The sequence below is a fragment of the Rhea pennata genome, chromosome 2 (genome assembly GCF_028389875.1).
Source record: "Rhea pennata isolate bPtePen1 chromosome 2, bPtePen1.pri, whole genome shotgun sequence".
Classification (NCBI taxonomy): Eukaryota; Metazoa; Chordata; class Aves; order Rheiformes; family Rheidae; genus Rhea; species Rhea pennata.
In genome coordinates, this window is record NC_084664.1 from 92,251,377 (window position 1) to 92,278,335 (window position 26,959).

At 37.0% G+C, this 26,959-nt stretch overlaps 1 protein-coding gene across 3 annotated transcripts in view; it reads right to left on the reverse strand.

Moving 5' to 3' along the window:
- The window catches only part of CDKAL1 (CDK5 regulatory subunit associated protein 1 like 1), a 415,077-nt gene that overhangs the window by 337,109 nt on the left and 51,009 nt on the right, over positions 1 to 26,959 (reverse strand). For all 3 annotated transcript variants that reach the window (XM_062569910.1, XM_062569908.1, XM_062569909.1), the window contains one exon: positions 11,788 to 11,872. In XM_062569910.1, coding sequence (XP_062425894.1) covers positions 11,788 to 11,872 — 85 coding nt within the window. The remainder of the gene's footprint in view (positions 1 to 11,787; positions 11,873 to 26,959) is intronic.

Sequence of the window (26,959 nt, forward strand, 5' to 3'; positions counted from 1 at the left end):
AGATCTAATTGCTGTTTTCTTCTTCAGCAGCTTGTTGCAAATATTATCTACTAGATATGCATGCAGAAAACCAAGCAAGCAATGCCAAAGCCTTTTTAACCTCTTGTAACTGCATTTCCTGTATGCAAGCAAGCCAAAACAATAAAGCTCTATCCTGAGTCTCTCCTATATCATTTCCATGGACCTTAGTGAATATTATGCCTTTTTTCCAGCAATGCTTTCATATTCGAGATAAATCTAAAATGTCTTAAGTCTCTTATGCAGTGTTCAGTGGCATGCAGTGTTCAGTAGCATTCAGGAGGCCACCATGAGAGAAGAAAAATAAAAAAGCCCACAACTGAATGGCAATGATCATCAGGTGGAAGAGGCAGGAAGATCACTGAAGTGCACATCACCAAGTGATGCTATCTAGAAACATTGGTTAGAGTAATCTATTACTAACCTCATTCTGCTTGGACAAACCTCAGATATTTTTCAGAGGAAAGAAAGTACATATATGCTACTGTTTGAATAATAATAATAATAATAATTTAAAAAAGCAAGCTACATCTCAAACTGCTTCCTTTTCTAGTAATCCTCCATTATCTTAGTAATGTATAAACCAAACATTCTTAAAGAATTATCAACAGTTCTCTTTGCTTAAGCAAAACCAGCATGAGCATTTTCTATCTGTGACTATACTGAAGTACAAATTATTAACATGCTAACTCTATTCCACTGTTTACAATACTTGCATTAACACATGCAAAGGCAGATTTTATTCTTTTCCATACCATGCCCCAGACAAACAAGATTTGTTTTTTCCATTTAGTAGCCTGTCTTTGAACTGCAAACAGAAAGTGTTCTGATGAGTGAAGGCAAATCAGAGGTTAATCTGCTAATCTGGAGTGAGAGTTTATTTGGGGGCAGGGGGGGACCTTCTAACAAAAGCATCAGAAATTTAGCACCAGCATACTGAGATCAAGGTCTTTTTGGTGAAGGCAGATCCTCAGACTCATCCTCAGACTTCATCCTGCAAAAACAGATGAGACTCTTCCTAACAGGTTTTAACAGGCATTTTGTGTAAATGCCAATAATGTGAGGACAAGCACAGTTTTGCCCAACCTCCTCCCCTTCCACAAAAGCCACTTCTTGGAAGTCTTGATTATGTAACAAAACAAATCTGAAACTTATAGCTCAAAATGTTTCTTGGATCTTCTCGACTGTTTCTATTATTCTGGTCTAGAAAAACAGGAGCAGCCAGCAGTAAGAGACCAACAAGAAATTTATATCCCAGAAGCAACCATATGACAGAACAACGTGAGAAACAGGGAGAAAACCTCCAACTTAATTATGATGAATTTATTAAATCTGGTTGGTGGGAGAGGATTCCTAAAATTATGCTACTCTACCAACTATGGGAAAAGAGGAAGGAGGAAGCATCTCATCTTTTGATTAGAAAAAAAACAGCAGCAGCAATTCAGTCTACAGGAGAATTACCTTTTTTAATTTAAGTGTTGATCATTTTCTTAAAATGCTACTCTTAAAACAGCCTTCCAATGGCTATATATTCATGCAAGAACGAAAGAATAAATACAGGAGACAGGTAGAAGTATTACTGTGTAAGTCACCCAGAGACCTGTGCTTCCCAAATCAGTAGCCTGCCTTGTTTACCCATAACACTGAAATGCAATAGATTTGCAATTGTCTTCAAAGAGAAGTTTATTTATATGCACAGTAATAAACTTCACCAATTTTCAATGTCTGTAAACGATGTTTGTAACATACTAGTGCTCCAAGAGCCTACCTAAGAACCTGTAACAGCAGCTCAATTCAAAAGTTCAAATAAAGATATATGAGGTCATGAAGCAGGGTTGTCCTCTCATGTCCTGGTAGTATTTTATTTTCTTAAATATCAAACAAAAATACACTGGTCCCTAACAATCTGCCTGGAGGCTTAAAGAATATCTAAAAGCTAATGTAGTCTCCCAAAGCATTCAAGGCTTAATACACAGTGTAGAAGGCAGGCCACTGTGTTATTCAACATCTCAAGGCTCACTACCTCATCAATAAAACTGAGTACTTAAAACAGTCCCCCAAGTGTTCACATTAAAGTCAAAAAGATTTTCAGAATACTGTTTAAAATTTGATTATAGCAGGCCCTGTTCTTGTACTCTGCTTTTTACCTTGTTAAATATTAAACTAAAGTTCACACAGGTTTAGAACACAGGCTTCTGCAGATCTCTGGCAAAAATAGTCATTTAACCATAAACAGTCTACAACCGTTTTCTCTTCTAAACACTACACAATGGGGTGTACACTTGGTTTAACATATTCTGCTTTTAAGGTATTCTCTGCATTTTTATAACATTACCTTAAGCAGCTTTTTAAATTCTCTTTTTTAGTATGGATGTGTGTAAGAAAAAAAAAAAAAAAGAAAAAGAAAGCTCTAAAATGAAATGGAAAAATACCACTAAAACCAAATAGCTTTAAACCACAGAATCCTTCACCTAAGACTTTCTTCCACCAAAGACCAAAAAAAAAAAAAAAAAAAAAAAAGCATAGATGACAATATTCTCAGAATTAAGAATAAATTTTAAAAAGCCTGTCCTCTAGATTTGCTTATTTTCTTTAGATACACTCTAACATATGGCTCCAGTCTCCTGGTCAGCATTGGCCGTTTCTTTCTTACTTGTAAAATCATTTTTGTGATCCTAAGCACTGTGGAGCAAAACTTGTTTTAAATGAGTTTGCTTTTGAGCTGCAATAATCTATGTGTAAGACCTTAAATACACTAATAACTGCAGTTACTACAAAATTAACTATACGCTCTTCATAGAATTCATGTTCTAAATATTTTGCTCTTCATTAAGACCATGTGAGAAAATTTGAAGTGAGAAGTAACTATACACCTTGCAACTACAATTAGAGACACCATTTACTGTCATCTCTCAGTGCCTTGTTTCACCTGGCCTGAGAAGTACCCAGCTCTTTTTTTTTTTTTTTTCATGTGAACACTCTCCAAAACATACCAACCGCAAACCTCCCTATACTACATTTTAAAGGTTTTAGACCAAAAATTCTTAATGAAGACTTCCAGTTAAATGAACTTTTTGTTCTAACTATAAAAACACCCTCCTGCAGCATTTGTAAGCTAGAAAGCACGTCTGTTTTATGTTTCATAGTAATGCTTAATCAACTATATGACAGTGAAACTGGTATTAAGTTAGTGAATGTAGCTAGTAAAATGAACATAAAAAAATTAATTGAAGTGTTCTGCAATATGGATGAGCATAGATACCCCAAAAAATACGTCTCAAATGCTGAAGTAGAAAACTCTTCTTTCCAGAAGTTTTTATAAGAGAAAAATCTGAACCTCAAAATAATCCATCCATTAAATTCAAGGCAAGTACTCAATGTTTTTGACTACCTAATTCATACACATATTATATCAAAGATTATGGGGGGGGGGGGGAAGGTTGTTTTGTGTTTGTTTTGTTTTTTTTAAAGAAGGGAAATTATGAGCTATATGTTACACTATGAAACTAATTGCAAACCAAATTTTGGCTCTTTATGTGGGACCGTGAGATTTTTATAGGTCTCTCATGGCTGTGAAAATATAAGCCTGGTGTGTAAATGTATCAAGGCTTTCAAGAAGTTATAGTGCAGTAACCACCAGCTGTTCTTGGGGGGGGGTGAACTAGTGAAAACCTCCCCTCAAAACTAAGTACCTCATATTATCTGCGGAAGAAGCTTTTCCTCACACAGAGAATACAGCATACATCTTGAATATAAACTTCTCAATCTGTGAGCATATGAATCTCTCCTAATGGCAGGAAAATGACAGATTTTTTTCAATGTTTTCAATGTTCTGTAAACTAATTTAGGCAGCCTAAGCTCTAAAGATTATTGGCAACTTCTCTTAAAAAAAATGCAAAATTTCTTACTGCCTAATAAAGCCTGTTCCACAGGAATTTTTACTTCAGAAAATCCAACTCTTTTTCAGATTTCTTCAAATACACCAGAGAGGATGGAGGGAGGAAGGAAAATGGCAGTACTCCTAATTGCAATTTTTAGAGCTGCCCTGTTAAGTACTCTTCACAGCCACAGACATTTCATGGCAACATATTGCATAAAATGCAATAAACAGCAAGACTATGACACTTATCTCAGAAATGCAGTGGAAATGATCTTCTTATGTTAACAGGATCTATAAAATAAATAGCTTTGAAATACTTATGTTTCCGCTTCCAGAGGTAATTCACTGTTTAAGATTCACTGTATACACAGTATAAACAAGTGTAAATCACAGTCTGCTTTTATGCTGGAAATGCATTAGCATTGCATTAGCAATTCCAAAAGGCTTAAAGCCTTTTTAAAGAAAGTGGTAAAATTGTTTTCATTTAGTGGGGAATTCTGTTTTTTTGATCACAGAAGTAATATTAGATTTGCACCTCCAACTGTCAACAAATAAAAAAAAAAAAAAAAAAAAGCCTTCTTCCAGGGTTATCTTCACTTGTAAATATGACAGGCAACAGAAACTTGTTCACATCTGTTATCTCTGCTCAAGCATTCATACTTCTTAAGACGAACCTCCTTCCGCACTTAGCTTCAACAATTACACTAAACGAACAGAAACTCTGTAGCATCCTCAAGTACTCAAGTACTTTTACTCTTCCACTTAAACCGCTGGATTCGGAGAGCCTTAAAACAAAATGTGACTCAAAAAAAATAAAGAATCAAAAATCAGTTTAGGAATTTACAAACAAAAAATGTTTTCCACCTTAAAGCAGACAAATACTAGCTACAAATATGGCATACAACTTCAATACCAAGATCAGTCTAAAACTTAATTAATGGAATTATTTTTATTTTTCAGTGGAGGCTATTGTCAAGAAAGCAACAACAATCCCCACAGAAAGGCATCAGCACTCACTTCAAAGTCAATGAGCAAAAAAAAGATATTTTTCTTAATAATTGCACTGCCCCCCCAACAAAACTAAGTCATGTTTTGTTGAAGCTGATGCCTAAGAGACCAAAGGGCAGTACATATTCAAGTAATGTTAACTCTATAAAAAGGAAAGAAAGAGAAGTATTTTAAGATACGCTTCAGAAAGCCCATGAGAGTTGATTAAATAATAAAATGATAAGATTTGAAGAAACTTCAGGAGATCCGTAGTCCAATGTCCCGCTCAAAAAAAGCAAGGTCAACTACGGGATCAGACGAGGTTGCCCAGGATCCAGGTCCAGTCCAGTCCTGAAAACCACCAAGGATGGAGGCAACCCATTTTACTGTTTGACAGTGCTCATGAAGAAAAGGATTTTCCTTGTAACCAATCTGAATCTCTCGATTCAGTTCGCACCTGTTGTCTCCTGTCCTCCAACCATGGACCTCTGTAAAGAGCCTGAATCAGTCTTCCCGATAAGTCCCCCGTAGGCATCAGCGGGCTGCTGTTAGGTCCCCCCAAAGCTGTCTCTTCTCCAGACTGAATAAACGTTCGTCCCTCAATCTCTCCTCACAGGACAAGTGCTCCAGCCCCAACCATTTTGTGGCCCTACACTGAATTCACTCCAGGCTACTGACTGTTTCTTGTACTGAGAACCCAAAACCGTTTGCAGTAATCTAGATGTTGTCTAATGAGTCTTGGGTAAAGGGGAATAATTACTTCTCTCAGCCTACTGGCTGTGCGCCTCTTTGTACAGCTGAGGAAGCTGTAGCCTTCCTCTCTCTCTCTTAAAAAAAAAAAAAAAAAAAAAAAAACTGCCAGGGCACACTGCTGGCTCACGCTCAGCCTGCTACCCAGCAGGCTCTCCCAGGATCTCCCAGGGCCTTTTCTGCAGAGCTGCTCCCCAGACCCTCAGTGCCAACCTGTATCACTGCAGTGGGCTACTCCTTCCCAGGTGCAGGGCTTTGCATTTGTCCTTACCAAGTTCCATATAGGTCTTTTTAGCCCATTCCTCCAGCCGATCTAGGCCCCTCTAAATGGCAGCTCTGCCTTCAAGCACATCAACTGCTTTCCCTGCTTTGGTGTCATCTGCAAACTCTATGAGCGTGTCCTCCATTGCCTTTTCTAGTTCCCACTAGACCTCACTGATAAAGATTTTCAGCAGGACAAGTCTCAGGATAGACCTCTGTGGAACTCCCACTTGTTACCAGGCTACAGATAGCACACGTCATGAACCATGACCCTCTGAGCCCAATCATCCTCCCAGTTTTTATATTTATCTGGACATCCTCCCAACAGACCATAACATCCTAAATTGGACACAAGATTACTGTGGGAGACAGTATCAAAGCCCTGCAAAAGTTTACATAAATGATATCTGCTGCTTTCTCCTTGTCTAAAAAAAATTCAAGATGTCAGGCATGATTTAGCCTTGGTCAACCCCTGCTGACTGCTTCCAATCACCTTCACGTACTCAGGAGTATTTTTCAAGAGAACTTGTTCCATGATTTTGATCAGGATTATTTTTCAAGAGAACTTTTCCATGGTTTTGATCAGGAAGTAAAATGAGGTTGACTGCCCTGTAGTTCCTTAGATAGTCCTTTCAGACTTTTCCAAAGATGGATGCAAAAATTCTCTGGCTGTCAGGTATCTTCATGTCCATAATTGAAAGTAACCTTGCAAGGGTATCAGTCTGTTCTCTCAACACCTACTGGCTCAAATCCAGAGAAAGATTACATCATCTTGGTATAGAAGGGTGCAATGTAAGCTTTTTTTTTTTTTTTTTTTTTTTTTTTTTTTTTTTTTTTTTAGTATAATCTGTTTATTATCAAGCACGTTTTTCACTCTAAAATTCCTTGGCTCTAACTGAGTCCCTGTCCAACTTCAAGGTATCATCACTCACTCTTTCTAGAGAAAAGTAAACAACAGGTGCTCTCTGAAATCTGCTGAAGTAACCGTAACTGGCAATGACACTGCATCCCAACAGATGCATAAGACCACTTCCAAAAAAATAAAAACAAAATACACTAGTATATGAAAAAACATGTAAGTTAGTGGTAAACAGTATGCCAATAAAATTTCTGCATGTTAGAAACCTTAGCCTGAAACACCTGAATTTGTCAATACCATTTATTAACCATGTTAGAATTCAACCACCAAAATGCAAGGACATGAATATAATGATTAAGAGCAATGAATAAATCACTGAACTTCAAAAAGTGACCTAAGCTGGAAACTCATTAGTGGATACAACTGAAGAAAAGCATCAGCCCATCTCTTCAATTCCAGAATGAATACTGGCTGTCAGCATTCCCGCAAAAGGGGAAAACATTCCCAGAGTGCAAACACCTTTAAAGATGCACAAAGCAATGCACCCATACAAGGGGAGCGGGGGGGGGGGGGGGGGGGAGGGGAGAGAAAGGGAGGACACGCACATGCATAATAACAAAAAATCACTAATAGTTAGCTACTAGCTATATTTTAAGAAAGTTCTCTTGACTAAAACAAATTACAACAGAAAATGTTACTTGACAACCTTTTGTCTTTAGAAAAAATTGGACTAAAGAGACACAGCCTGCAAATCAGTAGTGGACTAACCCTTTTTATTACTTGAGGCCAACGCTGAAGTTCAGCTCTGAATTCTCCAAGACTAGTTCAACAGACAAAAATACTTGTAAGAACACTTTGGGCATCCAAGTCATCATAGAACTGCCCAATGGCCCAAAGAAAAGAATAAAGACTATCTGGAAATTATATTAATGACATTTTACTTAGAATTCTTTAGTAGTTATGTACACTGTCTAAAACTCCTATACACATATATACCTTGCTTACATAAGTCTGTTATACTGACAGGAGATCAGGAAACAAGGAAAGATATCATACCCAAACATTAACAGCAGGAAAAGAATGATTGTTTTTCAAATACAGATTGTAGATTATCTTTAAGTATTTACTTAACTCTAAAAGCTAAGGCAAATTAAGCTTACTTCATAAAATGTTAAAAGCAAAATCTTTACGATTTTTTTTTAAGTAAATTCAGTGTTATTGCATGCTGTCCTATAGTCCTTCAAAACAGAGCAATATCCTAGATATGTCCATCTTAACCATGAAGGTAATTTAGAACACAAAACGATCTAAATAGGATAAGGCATTTTCAAGGTAAGGCTATCCTACAAGGAAGAACTCTCTCAACTACTAAAATTATCCCCAAAACTTTGCTGTCTTTATTTCAGGAATGCAATCATCCAAAACATAGGCTGCCAAGCTTTTTTAAAGGAGCATGATCATCTATTTTCTGTTTATTCAAAAAACTAATCCAGGCAGGAATCACGCTGTATTGTATCAGACCAGCAATTGATGGAAGAAGGTATTTGCTACCACTAAAAGTAACAATGTGAAAAAAACAACAACAACAACAAAAAAAAAACATATCCCATTCCATAAAATATCTTTCATTTCTGATTAATTGAGCTACAGGATAAAAAAAACACCGTAAGCTGTGGTAACAGGCAGAAGTTCTGCATATATATGAGATGTTTGACAGCATTTAGAATAGTGTGTAAAGATTTATTCAGAGGGTAATATCTAGTCATATCTCCAGGATAAACATAATGCAAAAAAAAAGTCACTTTCTTTCCTCCAGAAAACTTAAAAATAAGTGCAAGTCTTTGACAGCTCTTACAAAGACTTTTAGCATTCATTCTCCTGCCACAACTTTCCCAGTGCTGCCTGACTCCAAGTAAGGTGAAATTAAGCTCATTCAGATTAGGCTTGATGGAATTAAAACATACAAAGTACATGCTGTCTTTAAGATACAATGTCACTACAGGCTTTAAAACCTTTCAGGGACATTTTCTATATAAACAGTATATGAAATACACTAAAGCATAAGGTTAGCTAACAATTCTTACCACATTTTTTGAACTGCAATTTAGAATTCTAATATTTTCCTGCTAGCATGGACATGCTGTGAGACAAATCATAGCTTTACCAAAAAGATAGCATTCTTTCCCCATTTATTACACTTAGGATAGAACTGCTGACCATCTTCATTTTCAAAATAGCACAATACAAGAACACAAACAGCCAGGCAATGCGTAACAGGTTGTTTCATGAGAATCACTTAATTCATGAACAAAGAAAAATTGTACACACCTAATCCTGAAAATCATATGTTTATCTCAGACTGCTACTGAAATCAAATGTTTATGTTTAGGACTCTAGAAAATCTGTTTTTTCCATTAATTGAATTTAGGCAGGCCAATTAAAAAGCATGAAGGCCTAAGGCCGATAAGCTGATATGCTATCTGGTAGGGCAGCCATTCACAGGTACTGGAGAGGGTGGTCACCCAATGGAACCGGTTGCCCAAAGTAGCTATGGAGTCTCACCTCTGGAGATATTCGAAACCTGACTGGACACAGCCCTGAGCAGCCCGCTCTAGTCAACTGTGCTTAGAGCAAGGGGGTAAGACTAGACGATCTGCAGAGGTCCCTGCCATCCTCAGCTATTCCATGATTCTGTGTATGTAACACTATGTATATATTACCCTGTTACATCAGGAGGATGTATGAAGGGACATAATCATTTCTACACACAGCATATGGTAAGACAACCAATTATTTGCAAACAGCATAAATATTTTAGCAAGTATCACACATCCATGCTAGCTCACTTGCCTGCCTCTTTCCCCACTTCACGCTCTTGCTTCTACCTTCCAAGAAGTTTATGTTCTAATTATGTTCTGCTGCAGAGGGCAGATTACCTCTAAAAAGTATACAATAAAGTCAGATACATTATGTTGTTAATAGGCTTGTATTAGCTATATGAACACCTGAACGACCAATGAGAAGGGTGTGGGAGTGTTGAGGGTTGTGTGTATTTATAACCTCAAATCAAAGAAAGATTGAAACTACAGGACTTGTTAAATTCTACTATATTCTTTGGCATGCAGTATCAGTGAACTTCTGAGACAGTCATTCTTTAACCACTGGTGTGTACACACTACCAGTAGTTTTAATAGGTGGGTTTTAAAGACAAAGTAACATATCCAAGAACATCATCATGAAGGAGAATCTGTTGCAGATTAAAGAATAAACAAAACAATTCTCCCATGTTATGATGATATTCATAATGCTATGCAACACTTTCAGCCTGAAATTTTTTTCATTAGAAAAAAGGAGAATTTTATTGGGCTGCATGTTAATTTTTCCACTTAAACTATGTTTGCTTGGACAGTCCACAGGCTAAGTGCTGCTCAGTTGCTTACTCAACTTGGAAAAACAAAGCTCCATGGCTACAAACTATTATGATAGGACACAATGGCAATTAGCTTTTTTATCATCCAAACTTCACACTTTCAGTTTGCTGCCATAATAAGTTAAGGTGTATTTAGGAAAAGTTTTGTTGTTTAGAGACATAAATTCATAACTTCATCATCCCCTTATTGCAAAAACCAAATATAGAAGTAGTTACTCTTCTGAGATGGAACTGAAAAAAATTAAATAGCTAAGTTTCATGAAAGAGCATCCAGATAATTCTCTCATCTGCATTTAATAAACATAATGACGAATGGCCAGAAACAAAAACACAAGTTGTCCTTCTCCAAAAACAGGGTAGAGAACAAACGATGAATGCTGTAGGAAAGCAGTAACTCTCAATGAAGAGAAGAAGGACCAGAAAGAATACAAGGCAAAACAAGAGGGGGGGAAAAAAAAAAACACAAAAGGGGGAAAAAAAAATCTAAGGCTACAAATAATTACTCATTAATGGAGTTACAACAAAAACATGAAAGTTCAAGGAAATACTTTTGGTCATTTGCTTTTAGTTAGACTTTTACCAATTTTATTCTGCTCATTAAAGGACATACACCACTCCACATCAATTTTGTCATATTAATAAAATAGAAAGATCCCACAAGTGAAATGGAAAAGATCTTGACAGCAGATCTCTTAGCCAACACACACTAATTGGAAGTATTCTGGGAAAAAGGGGAATTAGACAGGGGCTGAAGAGCAGTAGAAAAAAACCCCCAAAAGCTAGTCTTATCAAAATGTAATTCTAGCAGTCAGGAACTGAAGCCCTCTACAGAGCAGAAAAGGAAACTTAAGTTGTTCTGCCTACTGTGGGCAAACTGTTTCTGCTCCAGGTTACAGCCCTAGGATGCTGTTCATAACTTCTGCAGTAGAAGCAGCGAGGTTTATACCCAGCTTCTCTCCCTCCAGTAACTTACTGGGCATGCCAACTGCTTAATAAAAACTACCCTTTTCTCACCAGGGTGAATTTCAACAAGCAGTATACCACACTACACGAAGGACTGCGTAAATATCCACACCTGTTCACCAAAGATAAAACCTACAAGTAATATATATTTACACTGAAGAAAACACAGTTGTAACTGCATGGTTTTTCATTTACTCTCACCAGTCATACTTCTACAGAAGTCAGAGACAGAAGTCACTACTATGTAGTGTTTTGCAGCACCATCCTTGAGATGCTGCAGAAAAAACATTCTTCAGAAGGCTACCATTAATTATACAAGAATCAGTTCATCTTTTAATAAAATGTATATTAAAATACTTAGTTTAAGTCTATATTTTTAATTAGAAGGTCCTGATTATGCTTACATTTAAGTAGAGGATAACAAGTTGATAACAAGTTACAAGTTACCAATACTACATGGTACACTTTACAAATGCATTTTAGTTAGAGGAGTCACCCTTACAGCACTCAAATTCATCCTGCTTTGTTACTCTAAAACACAAAATTCCTTCTGGATTGAAAACAGGAAGTGTTTAAAGCTAAAAAACAAAGTTCATTGATAAATAAGTCTTTCTTTACTAAACAAATGTTTCAACTTACTTAATTGAGTTTCTGAAGTGGTCTTCAGATGGATTTTTTACCGTACAGCTGTTCAGCAACCATAAATCTGCTTCAGCAGAGTTCTCTAGGAGATTAAGACAGAAAGCCATATTAAAGAACTATTCAAACTGTAAATTTATAGTTTATAAAAAAGACTAAATCTAGCATTTATCAACAAGCTGATTACTCACAAGAATAACTTCATACTCAACATATAAAAACAATTATAACAGTTATGTCCTCAGAAGTTGTATACTAAATTTTAAAAAAGCACACTTCCATTAGTACTCCCCCCCCCCCCCTTTTCCTTCAAAGGAACTAGTATTCCACTTATGGGCTCAGAGTCCACTAGGTTACATCTCTCAGAAGCAAACTTCAGAAAAATGGTTGCTATTCCTAGAAATGCATACTTCCTGGAAAGATTTGGCCTACACAAAGGCAGAAGGATCACAAAAAATGCATAAAAGTGCTTTTTAAAGAATTAAACAAGTAGTCAGCACAAGCTAGTTTCACTAACAAAACAGAATCAGTGCCTCAGCCCTTTATGAAATATTATCACAAAATGAGCAAGCCAGAATTTATTAAGCATGAATATCTACTAGAAAAAGTAGTAGTAAATTTGAGAATTATGTCTATTTTTGTTCTAATTATATTTTAATTATGTTATCATCAGTGCAACTTACAGAAAAAAGATATTCACAATGAATATCTGCCTCCACTCAGATAAGCACACAATTTGCATCCAGAACCAACCCCTTCTGTAGATTCAAAATCTTGTGATATTGGAATATATTAACAGATTCAGGTCCCGGAATTATCTGCAGAGGCATTCCTATAAACTCTAATCCTATAAAACATGACTGTGGTACAGAATTCGTAAGATCACTGTTTTTCTTGTCAAGTAAGAATTTATTAGAATGAAGATAATCCACCTCATACTAAAGTGCTCTAGCATTCATCAGAAAAGCTTACATCAGTTTGGATAAAAAGGCTTGTGTCACTATTGATACTACACAGAACTACCTGAGCATTAAAATATTGAATGAGGTATTTTAAATAATATAACCCAGGGAAAAATGAATAAAGTGAAAACACCATTTTTAGGATATCTTATTTGAACTGACATCCTGCTACAGCAGAAAAAAAAGCTTGTGAAGACTTAAGCAAGTTTACACATGCACTCATCATGAATTTATCCATATGCATGAATAAATATCCTTTCCCCTCCATCCAAATACTTATAATTGTAAACATTAAAAAGGAAAAAAAATCTGTCCTTTTGTCTCCATGGTTATTGACTCTAAAGAAACTATATTTTTCAGTTAACTACCAATCACTTAACCAAGGAAGCAGCAAAAATGCAAACAACACATGGAATAGGAACTGAAGGACATTTATGTTAAACAAAAGAAAACATTTCTAAGATTTCTAATCTTCACTGATCAAAATTCCTCCATTAACTTGTTGGATCAAGCACTGGCCCTTTCTACGACAGACAAAGGTCACAGATAAAGGAATCATCAACAGCAGCTTTTAGGGCTTCACAGCTGTTTTTAAACATGCAGAGACTGTTCCAAAATCTGACTCTGTCTTTTGACAAGCTGAAATGGAGGAACAATTTCAATTTTTACCCTATACTGAGGTCAAAGAGGAAATGGAACAACCCAAAAAATTTCTCCTCAAACTGAGACTACAGGAAAATAATTAGGTATGTTCAGACTAATGAACATGCACTCACTGCTAGAAAGGTGAACATTAGTGAAAATATGATTAGAAATGACACATTAAAAGGCAAGAGCATGTACAGTTTTGAAATCAGAAAAAGGATGAACTCTTGTCCCTAATCAAAGCCACCAAGTTTGAAGTCAAATACATTCTCAAAACAGTTTTCTAAAAAAATACTGCCAAAACTTTGTATTTCATTTTCAGCATCATAAAACATTTATAAACACAGCTCTACATTCATGATACACCCACTTGAGAAATTGCAGGGGTACTTTGTAACAAGAGGGTGACATGATAAGTACACTGCCAGGAGACTGCAAATGTACTTCAGAGAAAACAGAAGAGTTCAGTAGAAGTCATACATCACGGACACCCTGACAGTTTCCAAAACAGAGATCTCTCTATTCCGTGGAATGATGGCTTAACGGGTAGAATACTAATTTTGGACTTGGTTTCTATTTCTCTCCCTACCACAGTCTTCATGTGCAAAGCCTAAGTTAAAAAGGAAGTGACAGCCTCACTGTGTCAATACTTTTCCCCTCAAGCTGGAGCAAAGCCTTTTCTTCAAAAAGTAAGAATGTGTTTGAAGAATGTACGCTTTTAGATTTAGAAAGCCCTTACACACTAACACAATTGCAACCATTTCAGGTCATTTTGGAACTGGGGCTATTAACCTATTATCTCCTTGTTTTGGAGCCTAAGAGGGACAACTGCAATGCCTGCACATTTTACACAAATGAAAAATTTCCCAAATGCATCCAACTCTATTCCTTCATAGATTTCAGCCTCTATTAATGCAGAATAAAGTTTTCTGAGCAGTTTAGGTAAAAAGTCTCATTAATCTACATATCTAAAAGTAATTCAAGCAAAATAAAATTGTTACAGTGGGTGCCCTCTCTTTGTGGTGAGGTCGCTCTCGCTTTCTGAACATCTGATGCCACTTGCACTAAATGCTGAAAAGAACACAGAACAAAACATCAGATCAGCCTTGCATGTACACAAGACACCTCAAGGAGCCATAGTTACTAAAGATAAAGCAGCAGTGGGGGTACAGGCTGCTTATTTAGGTTTGGGGTTTTTCAAAAGGGCTTGGCAGTATGTATTTTAAGCAGAGTTTTGACATGACTAGGGTACCTGTTCATGGTTGGCCTAAACAAAGGCAAAAATAGCTCTGATAGTCGACACCTCTCAATAAATGGGCAGGGGCAGATACAGTTTTCTCTGTTTATACTCCAAGATGACCGAAGTGAACTACTTTTGGTCTGGACAGTAATGACTGAAGGCAGGGCTGTGTGCCTACTAAGCGAGCCTGTGCATTCTTCAAGAGGATGGCAAGTGGAGACCTTCCTAGGAGTCCAGCCATTGGCCACTAAGATCACAGTGAAGCTGCAGTTAATTCATTCAGCAGTTTGACTAATAGATTTTTCTGTGGAAGATGGGCATCAAAATTTCAGCCAAGAACAGAAGAGGTTTGCCTTTTGTGAACCCTCACAGATCTTATCAAAGATCACAATCTGACCTTTATGGAAAGTTTTTCTAGTATGTTGTGTGTATTGTGACACTCAACACCGAAGTAAAAACCACAACATCAATTATGGTACTGAATATGAAGTATGGGTGCCCTTTTCTATATTCTGCACTGGACTTATTTTCTCTAAGTAGATCTTCTTACAATTTGTCTTATTCCTATATGTTCAGTCTAATGACACTTTTTAAACGTTGTATGTTGCTGCTGACCATTTTTGATAATAAGCTACACTTGCCCTGCTTCCTGTATATTAGAAACTTAAAAAAAAAAAAAAAAAAAAAAAAAAAAGAAGAAGAGCTATGGCAAATCAGCCTTTAACTGCTCAAAAACACGACTCAAAACCATGGCCTTTTTGCATTGTGACATCTTTTCCATGAAAGAAAAGCTACACTGGAAGTAAACCACAAAGTCCATCATACTCTCTACAAAACAACATAGACTACAAAGAAACCTAAAGGTCATGGAAACTTCTGAACGCTTAATTGGAAAGCTCTGGAAAACATGAATTGACTGCATTATGCAATACTAAGTGTAAAAAGGCAAAAATCTGAATCATCATACCTACAGAAGAAAACATAAATCTGGAGAATTTCTTGTTAAGACAACTGTAGTAACACTATCAATTGAAAATTAAACAATTTATTTGGTTTTAATTCGGTGTTTTAATTTCTTTCAGTCTTTTTCCAAAACTTTGGTTTCTGCCAACTTCCCTCCCTCTGCAAACCACATCTACTTAAAAATCAACACACACAGAGTACTAAAGTAGAAGAAACATGGACAGTGAAGCCCTGAATTAACCATCCTTCATTACCTTCTTCAACATATCCTTCCTCTTTGCACTGAAATCACTACAAGATTCATTCAGCCCTGCTTGTTGAAAAAGGACAAAGCATGATTTGTATGACATCCTTTTAAATCCTGTACATCAATCTTGTACATTAATCTGTGTAAGACTGTCTGCAAGAAGGTATTTCTCTGTTATCATATAAGCTTCTCCTGTGGCATTTCCCTCCACTTCCCATTCTGTTCTCAAAGTCTCTGGGAGTCTCTTTTCACTGTCTCCAATTTTACTTTATTTCTAACTCTTGTACATTTGACATACTTCAAGCTTCTCTGTTTCCATCTCTTGTATTCTAGCCTCTGTCTCCATCTACAGATGTCCCCGCTAATGCTTTGCCCTGTGCATTATTTCCAAATAATGCCCCTTTCCTTGATCCTCCGCTTCCTACTTTATATTCTAGAGCAAGCTTAGCATCTAAGCTGTAAATTTGGAGCACACATTCACAACTGCAATCCATGTAAGTAGCCTCCTCCCAAAATGATGAATCTAGGCAAAAAGGATCTCTCACAGTCAGTTACAAAAGTCATCCAGCACCTTGACTGGAACAAAGTCAGCAAATTTCTGTTCTTACTTTCTTTCACCAACCCGGTGTCATAGAAACCCATTCATACGCCTTTGGTTACTGAAATTAAGCATTTGTTAATTTGAAGATCTCCTGAGCCACTGGGCATTCAAGGGACCTCAGCAAATAGTGGGAAGGAATCCCTTTCATAAATACTAGCTCCAAACACCCTGAGACATCAGTGCGGAAGGAAGGTACATCTTCATCTGGGGATGTTAAGGTTCAGCTATTTGTTTTTGGCTAATAGGCTTTGTTTCACTGGGGCGGGGGACACACAGACAAAAACAATGGGAGAAGGAGATTTTTTTTTCCTTTTTTCTTTCTAGACCTTTCCTCAGCATAGAAAACATTCTCGTTATCATTTGCTTGTTCTCCAAATATCATACCATATACAGTAACCACAACTTTTCTGTAACATGTCTGTCTTAAGATCCCAAGCAAACACTGTCTTCTTGCCTGCTCCCCCAAGCAAAACTAAAAATCAAACCTAAAATTTATCAGAAACTTCCAGATGGCATTTGAGATCTTCACACCAGAATTGCAGTTCCCACCTCAGAAAACCTACCACACATTTATCAATTATACATAACACACAGACAAATGCATGCTGGAAGCATTAACTTTTCAGATTGCAAATGTCTTTGAAAATAGTCCCACTGGTTTCTCATTAGCAGTATTAAGATGCAAAATGCAAAGGGTCAACGTGATTTCAACATGGCTTTTTTTCCCCCTCATTGATTTTCCATAACATAACAAATGAATCCATAACAAATTACTTGGTCCACATTTAATGAAAATACCACAACCTGGTTCACCCTGCAAGAGTTAAAGAACCAACCTCCTAGCTCCACAGAGAAAGGCTGGTTGTTTATCACATCAGGTAATACAGGAGAAATATTTCTTTACAGAACAGATGTGCTATCATGCTTCTTTCCCTAATTAAACTGCAAATATGCAAAGTTGCTCTTTTTATTCTCCATTAGCACTTTCCATTACTGAATTAATTGCACTGGTAAGCTTTTCCGTTTTGAAGAAATTGAGTATTTTCAATAAATACATTCTCAAGCAGCTAGACAGCTGAGACACAACTATCTACTGCTGGATTACTGCTAAATTTTATAAAGCCTTCCAGACCAGGATGCTGTTTTCTGTATCAAAAAAATATTTCTCCTTTGCCCAGCACTGAACCCAATACCTGGTGTCCCACTCTTAATCTATATATGATCAGGAACCCTGCCACAGCATCCTAATCAAAATAACTGCTTCGCAACAAATAAAGTTTTCAGCTGAAGTGGACAAAGGCCAGCTGAACAGCTAATGAGTATGCTGCTGTCTGCAAAACGAAGAGCAACTTTGAGGTTACCCAGAAGACCTCTTTTAAAGAGAATTTGAAAAATATACTAGCTGAACACTTGAACTAACATTTTTATATATAAAAAACTGCAAAAAAAGTAATCTGGACTTCAGAATGTGCACATTAACATAAGCCTTCTAGCCAGACACAAGTGTACTGAATATAGGACACAAAACAGAGGAAAAGGCACATGAAAGAAACTTTATTTGAAATAATCATGGGGCTAAGATAAACCTTACATTCCCCTTCTACTGTGTGACCACCACTATTATATCTTATTTACATTAGGATTTTGAAGCACATCATTCATTTTTTAAATGCCTTTAATCCTTGTTCTAGCCACACTGTAGGCTGCAGCCTGGGTCCTACACGATTCTTGGAGAAAGCCACCTTTTTTCCCATCTTTACTACGCACTTAAGCCAGATTTAAATACTAACACAGCTATATTCCTTACTGGGAACAAACCAGGATCTGCACCATGCCACACAGATACAGCACTGCCCTGCACCCCACAGAGCCAGCTGGGAAGTCCATCCACTCAAAGGCAGCCCTAGGCTGCACAAGGGTCAAGCTTGCCAACTGAATCTTGAACCAAAGAATAAGATATACTTTAAAGTTTTACCTTGGCAACAATGACAAGGGTCCAGTTAGAACATAATTTTCATTTTGACTCCTCCCCTCATTTTCAGCTGATTTTTCTGGCTCTTTACCCAAGTTAGACAACAGGGATTAACAATTACTTTGCTCTTCTCCAGCTCATTACCTTCCATACATCAAGGCACCTATGCATGTTTAATGTTATAAAAAAAGAGCTAGCTTTAAAAGTGATAAAGCTAAAAAGTGTTTCCTTTGAAAAGCAGGTAATTAATTTTAAAAGCATTATCCATAGTGTGTTTTAATAATTTCAATTTCTTTTTTTCATTTGAATGTTAACTTTAAGCCCACAGTTACCATATCTGCCATCATTTAACATCTCCTACTTCCTCCAGTTCACAAAGAGACTCGTCTTTTCTGCATCTCAGCTGCTTGCTATCTTGTAGATCAGAATAACATACAATAGTCCAATAACAGACTTCTCCAGTTACAGTGCTATAAACATCTTTAAGTGTGTGTTGAATTCTCCTTTGCATTCCACAGTTTCATTTGCCTTCCAAGCTACTATCAGGTATTTATTTTAATGGAAAACTACCTCATTTATCAGTACAGATACATGACCACATTCTAGACTAAACTTTTTTTCAACATGATACAGGCTTATGAGTTCGGAAAAGACCTTCTCATATCCTCAGTCAATATTAAATAGTCAAAGGCTTCTCCACACACTGCATTATAAGCCAAATGTAAAAAGAAGGCCTGAATTTCAATCAGTTCCTCCAAAATAAACACTTTACTGCTTTTTACAAAATAGATCATATAACTATTCCTTAAACAAGAAGGTGACCTTAAAAAAAAAAAAGGAACCAATGAAGGAGTCAAAATACAGCAAATTAAGAGATGAGTTGGCAGGAAGCCTAAATATGATCAGTCTGTTCAGCACAGTGCAACATAATGTAGAGGCATCCAGATTCCCTTGGGCAGCAGCAGATGTTAGGTGTCATACATAGAGCACTGAGCTCTAAGGTGGGCATTTCATCCTGCTTTCGAGTACAAGAGTAATTTCAGTACATACTAAGAGTCATCTGCTTCTTTAACTTTAATGAGAACTTGTGATCAGCGCTAATAATTTAAATGCGAACACTACTAATATGAGCGATTTATCAACGTCTCAGTGAAGTGCTACTACACTAGAAACACTCAAGCAATCTATTCTAGCCAAGCTACAATACAATGACATGCAAATAACTCTAGTAACTCATTCGGGTGATTAACATGGGTAGAATTTGTTTTATAGACAGAATTTGGAAAAAATCCCAGCAACGCCTCCTCTACTCTTAAGCCTACTTGATCTTCCAAAAATAGTAAATACAGTATGATTCAGTGCTTCCCCTCCCCCCTTTTTTTGGTCTCTGTGTGTGTATTCCCCACATGGGGCTTCAAACACAAAACACAAAGTTATTTAAATTAACGAATACAGATTGATTGCTTCTATCGCAGTCACTAACACACTGAAGTCAAACATCAAGAAAAAAGATCTTGCACAATATTGTGCAACTAAAAGATCATTAAGATTTAGATTATTAAGATAATTTAAGGTATTCAATTAATATTAATATAATTGAAGGTATTACCTTCAACACCCATAAAGTATGGAATTACCCCTCCATTGAATCCCTTTTCATCCTAAATATTTAAGTTGTTTAAGAGGCTATGTAATGTGATTAAGGCACAGAGGATGTCTGTGTAAATAAGACAAGGTGTTAGCCTCTTTGTCTCTAATTTCAGAGCTATTCCTTAAACATAAACGCATTCCCTAAATGCATATGCCCAAGCTCTTTCATTCTATATCATTTACAGGTCAGAGTAGTGACATTCAACTTTCTGTTAACGAGTTTAAAGGCACCCCTGAAACCTAGCCCTCCAGGTAGCAAAGCAACTCAAAAGAAAACAGTGAGTAGCAAATAAATTTAAAAATTTGCTATAGAAAAATGTATTTTAAGAACTTCTACTAACCCGTGTCAGTGCTCAAATGCAACTCTTAAAGATGTTAGCAAGCATCTTCAAAGATCTACTGAAGTTTTACCAGGTTAAACATCTGCCTTCTTTAGAAGAATAGTTAATGTGCTAACTCCAGAAAAATCTCTAGTACTAACAGTGCCAGCTGAAAAGCATCTGCTTACTAGTTTTAGTAACATGTTAGAACACTCAGCTTGCATTATCTACAGTTTCAGAAGAAAGCTTTCTTAATAAAGTCTTCCTACTCACTTTTACGGTTTACAGATCAGAGTTTATAAAAAATTTGGTAAAGTTTACCTTAAACAAATGTTGCTGAGACCTGTAAGATGCAAAAACATAAATGAAGTGGTTTTAAAGTGTATTTATTTAGAAATATCACATCCTTTGATGTATTTTAAAGTATTTAAAAAAGTCCTATATCCAAGCATGAGCAGCCAATTCCATATGCCGACAGTAATGCCACAGGTGAATGAAAAATTAAAATTTCTCTTCTGCACACATCATAGAATTTGTTGAATTTGCTATAAACAGTAATAAGTATTTCAGAATCAAAAAAGATTGATTGTGATCTGTCCCCCAGGAAGATCATTTTAATCTCTTCCGTGTAACATCTGTTAACAAGCCTCACTTCACCAAGTACTTCTGCCTTCACAGTTAATGAAACGTCAACAGCTCTCCTCCACTATGCCTGTTCCACCCAGAAGCGATCGCAAGGGGAGGGCTCCCTCCGCTCTACCACGTATCCGTGCAGCAGCCTGCTGGCCTAACCACAGCAGACAGAAAACAAAGGCCTTTTCCACATATATATTTCCATGTATAATTATCTGCTCACTTCTAGTCCATGCAAACAATAATATCCAACAAAAGGTAATTAAAGTAGTGAGGTGGAAGATGCCCTAGTGCAGAAAGATTCCCAAGGAAATCAGGAAAAAAAAAAGTCTTTGCTCTTCAGATAAATTAATAAATTACACCAAAAATACATAGTTTTAAAAACATTTAAATATCTGAGATCTATTTTATAATGCACTTAAAATGAAGTGGTTTTACTCCACAGATTTCTTATCTTTTCAATACAACTGTTCTGTTCAAGTCGGTTTACAAAGCCTAACTTCCTCAGCATGATTTCCATATATTCTTCTTCGTAAGAGCCAAGTTGTGCTATAGTATGTAAGTTACATTTTACTTCTGTTATCTGTTTCACAATCTTTTTCCCTCCTCTAAATTCTGTCAGCATTCACTTGTACCTAGAAGCAATTTATTGATTTCAAATGCCTTGCTTCCACTTATTTCTCCTGATATCTAATACCACAGGGAATATGGATTTAAGTTCCACCTATTGCTTTTAAGAGAGAGTTAAAATATATAAGCTATTGGAGCTAGATATGTCCAAACACTTATTAAACTGTAGCTTCAAGGCATTTATTGACTTTCTCAGAACTACCTTCACACCCCATCTATTTGTTACTTTATCAGTTTTCTGAAATGGCAGAGATAAGAGCTTAAGGTACCATACCAGCAGCCAGCTAAATCTTTGCTGTGGACTGGGGATGAGGGGTGGGAATTATTAGCAGAATTTACTGCTTGTAAAAGCTCCAGCCTGAGCACACTGGAAATTAAAGTTTACTGTTTATACATATAGTAGATGGATATAGCACAGCAAGCAGCAGTGTAAGCTTCTTCAAACCCCACCAATACGTTCTGATTACACTTTGCCTACAAAGCTTTAAGGCAAAATAACTCTATCTCTGTGGCCATCTGTCTAGAATAGAAAGTCAGTCAGTTCAAGGGAGAAGGGAAAAGCAGAGGTGCACCAGGAAAAGGTGAAGACTGGGCAGGCAGATGTGAAAGTTACGGCTGGACACAAGACAAGTCTATTTTGAAACTTGTGACAGCATTTCCAACTGTCAAGACGTTCAACATGCCAGTTTTGTGCAGAGAATCGCAGCTTTACAGTCTCAGGGTGGTTCAACTCAATCAAGCCCCAAAAGAGGGAATACAAATTTAAGACACCACACATCTAATGGAGCAGCAGCTCTTGAAAATAAAAACAAGGTTATGTACAAAAACAAGAGACACTGTGTTAGGATCCACCTTCTCTCATCTTATCTAGGAGCAAGGACTCCAAATTTCAAGCACTGTTACTATGCAAAATCACAGGAAACAATCATTGCATATCACAGTGGAGAAAGCTGTGCTCTGAGTGTACAGCTCTGTTTAGCTGTTCTCTATTTCCTTCAAAAAAAAAAAAAAAAAAAAAAAGGCTCCAAGTGTCCAAAAGAAGTGTCCTATGGGTCAAAGACATAAGTAGTCAGTGTTTTGAGTGTTGTTTTTTTTCCTCTCTTCCCTTTTGCTCTGCACTGGGAGGGACCTTCTTTGGCAGGATTTACCTTCATCCTTACCTGGAATTCAAGACTGGGAAAGAACAACCCTTCATTTCATGTCAGGTATGCTGTCCCAGGGAAGTCAAAAACGACCCTAAGTAAGTTAACACAAGCAGTGTTTGTCTGTGGTGTACACACACTTCAAGGTTGCACTGGGAAAGGATCTAATTTCCCAGAGAAAACACAGAGCTCCAGATACTGGGGAGAAGGGTTAGAACCCAGGGACTACAGGCACTTATGTTAGGACAGCAACCAAGTTAATACTTCATTTTCTGAACAGTCAAGACAATTCAGTAGCAATTTTCACCTTACTACTTTCAATAAATAAAAGATACTTCGCTATCTTATTTTTAGACCTCAAGGCCTGTAGTTATCTACAATTTATTTTACACCCTCTATTGAGAGAATGATAATGCAAATCTCTCTTTTCAGGTTGATACCTGAAGTTTAATCTAGTGTCTCCCATGATCACTAGCTCACTTCGTATTAATTATATCTTATGACCTCACTGTCTTCACAGCTGTTTTCACTTAACACATGCTCTCTGATTACCTTTTCTTTGCTTTCAAAGATAAACTTTAAAATAGCACATCAAGTTCCTGCAAGTCACAAGTCCACCCTAGCAGCTCCAACACATTTTCCACTTGTAACTGCCCTATACCAAAGTTATTTGTTTGAAAGTTTTTGGTGAATTCTACTGGTAAATCTTCAACAACCTACACTCCCCCATCAACATGTTTTTCGAGTTTTATTACACAAGGTAATAATGCTTTTAGTCAAAACAAGCCTTCACTAAAGGGTAATCTTTATTTCCAGTAGGAGAAGATGTAAGTTCTCTACTATCATACCCTCCATCTTCTCATTATTTCAGAAAAGGGAAGAGTGAAGCCTAATAGAAATCAATAAAACACTAAGTGAAAAAGGTAAGTGGCACAATGGCAGCTTTGGACTTGAAAGGTTCATGACCATATTACAAGCCTATCTTAAGTTCATAAAGTTGTAAGGTGTTCGCTTCTAAATAGTCTTATCTCTTTCAACTAGCCTTGAAACAGTAACTCCCAAAAGCAGCTATTCCTCTAAGTGCATTAAGACAGCACTCTCAATAATGAGTGGAAAAAAAAAAAAAAGAAAGAAAAAAACCTGAGTGACAAAATGTCAGGATGTGTCCAGCAGTGTACAGAAAAACAGGCATCTTCACAGCTTTAAAACCAATACCAGAGCTAAGCAGCCAGGATCCTCCTAAATTCAAATATGGTTTGTAAGTCAGAAGGCAGAGCAGAGCTAGTGCTAATTGCACGAGAAAAGCCTAGCAACTCGAAAGCATGCATCACATACAGCAATGCCATAAACACCGCAAACAGAACCACCAAGTTCCCCTACAAGTGTGGGCAGGGCAGAGAACCTCCTGTCTTCAAGCACCCTATCTGCCATTTTCAGGTTCGTCATCAAATTCAGCTTGTTGTATAAATCTCAAAAAATTAACTGCCACGGTCAAGCATTTAAGCATTTAACTAAATATCCTGCTCTAAGTTCTTCCAATTGTAACAGAGCTTAGACAAAACTGTTACTACTGTCTGGTTATAAGAAAAGGAGAACAAAGTCACCAAGACAATAACGTTAAGATCATGTACGTACCTTGTCCTCTTTGCGATTCAGTCCGTCCTGTGCTAGCATCTCTCTAGAGCTCTGTCAACTCTTATTTCTAATAGCCAGTGGTGGCAATTTGGATTGAAGTTAATGACTATACACGTAAGCTCTACACGACTACGATCCTTTTTAATGTTTAGTACATACGGCAAAATAAATTATATTACATTACCCAAACTTCCCCCCCACACACAGAAAAGCACTCCAGCCTATTCTTAGTATAAGCATTCTATTAGAATTTATAAGATAAGGCATCCTGCCTACTGCTCCTATGTATCTGCTGTTATTAAAAATAAATGATTACTATAAAGACACAGGCACTTCAAAGTAACACTTCCATCAACTGTGAAAAAACTGCCTGTAGCCTTACTTCCTCTTAAAGGTAAGCGCAGAGAATAAAAAAAAAGGTACATGCTAAATATAACGAGAATTTAAAATTTTCCCCAAATGCAAGAAGTGAGAAACCTCACAACATCAAGTTACATAAATCCTATCTTTATTTTGATTTAACTCAGATTCATAAGAATTCTGTGTGAACAATCCATATAAATAGCATTTCATCTGACAGCAAACAGTCTGGGAAATGTTATGTTTACAGATAGATACAGTTAAGGTAATGCTCCTCCAATGCTTCCTCCCCTGGCCCACAAACCTCAGAGGTCTGAGCACGCTGGGTACAGCACAGGGACAATTCACTAATACCAACACAGAACAAAAGGTCAGATGGTATTTTAAAATAACTAAATATAGTGAAGAGTCTTCCACTGTTACATATTTAGAGTCAGTTTTGATAACGTGTTTCACAAACTAAAAAATAGTATAAGCACTAACAAAACTGATACTGTCAGGCAGAGAGAGGGTGTGTATAAGGGAACAGGCAGCCGTGATGGACAAGATATAAAAAGCACTATATGATGTTCTTACCAACTGATGAAAAAAATTCAGAAAATAAAACCACTAATCCCAGAACAGTTTCCAATTAGTTTTCCCTGATTGAAAACCACAGTACTCACTACATCCTGGCTATAATCTGACAGTGTTTACTGTTAAAATTTACAGATATTTCTTCTCAGAAAACAATTCTATAGTTGTGCTTGAAAAATCCTTAATTTGCACCACAGATATTTTGGACCTGTATTTAAACTTCCACTGACACTATATCCTCCAAACAGACATATCACTGCACTTGACATTTGTTACGCCTTTTAATAGTTATTTCTGCACCAGCAGGCCTTACAAACACATGCACAGTATTTTCCATTAATCAGCTGGCACTTGGTACACACTGTTGGAAGTAGCTTTAAACTGATATATTTTGCCAGAACTATTATTAGCTGTAAAATAAGGGGGAAGAAAAAAAAAAAAAATCTATTTCACTGCAGAGGTTCTCATAATCAGCACTTCTAAGACTTCTTTATCGGGCACAGCACCTGGAAGCCAGGCACTTTCGGGGTCTGTGACCCCGCAGCAACTCCACCGTGCCAGAGCTTCCAGCACCTCTGATAAACACCGCTTTGAGCCCGGAGAGCACTGGGGCTCCCAGCAGACTTTCAGGGACTTCATGACTCCGACACAGAGCTTGGACAGGGATCCTGGGAGCCCCAAGATAAATCCCCAAAGCTTGCAGTGCTGAGACTGTCCCAGAGGTGGTGGGTTTGGCTCTTCCACCCTGCTGGCCGGCCCGCGTCCCGGGGGGCAGGTGAAGCAGCCAGCTGGCCCGAAGCAGAGAAGCCCTGAATAATCCCAGGGCTGTGCACCCAGCCAGGTGCTAAAAGGCAGCCTGCAAAAACTCCAGCCACACAGTAAAAGCACTTAGTGATTTCAGTAATTGAAGCTGCAAGTCCCAAGTTAACTCCTTACTTCAGAGTCTGTCTTAACTTCCATATTACTTTTAGGAAATAATAATAATAATAATACAAAAAAAACACAGCTTTTTGCCCCAGTTGTGTTCAAACAAAATACATTTTTCTTTACATTTCTTAAACACAGGAAATGATCTATACCAGGTCTACCCTCAAGCTAGCACAACACTGCAAAGGCTCATTTTGGCAACTTAATATTTTTTGATTTAAAAACAAACAAACAAACATTTTTTTTTTTGCATTCTCATTTGAGCTACATACCTTTGTCATATTCTGTATCATCACAGTCAAATTCCAAAAAGGTACAACATCACCAAAACAAATACTACAGTTCCTCTATCCAATTTTAAATTGCACGCACAGTCTAAACTCCCCGATAAATATGATTATTTACACACATCAGGTACAATTAAATCTTTGGATTGAAATAAACACTCAAGATGACACGCGTAATATTCTTGAAAAATATCCTGCCCCAAAGCATATAAATTATTCACAAGTTTTCCAACAATTTTAATAGAAACACAATCATTTTATAGCAGATAGATTTTTAAAAATGATCCTCTGAATAGTATATAAAAAAGCTACTTAAACATAGTCCACATCTCAAATTGCTCAGCAAAAACTGAGATGCAAAAGCATGTTCCATCCATATATG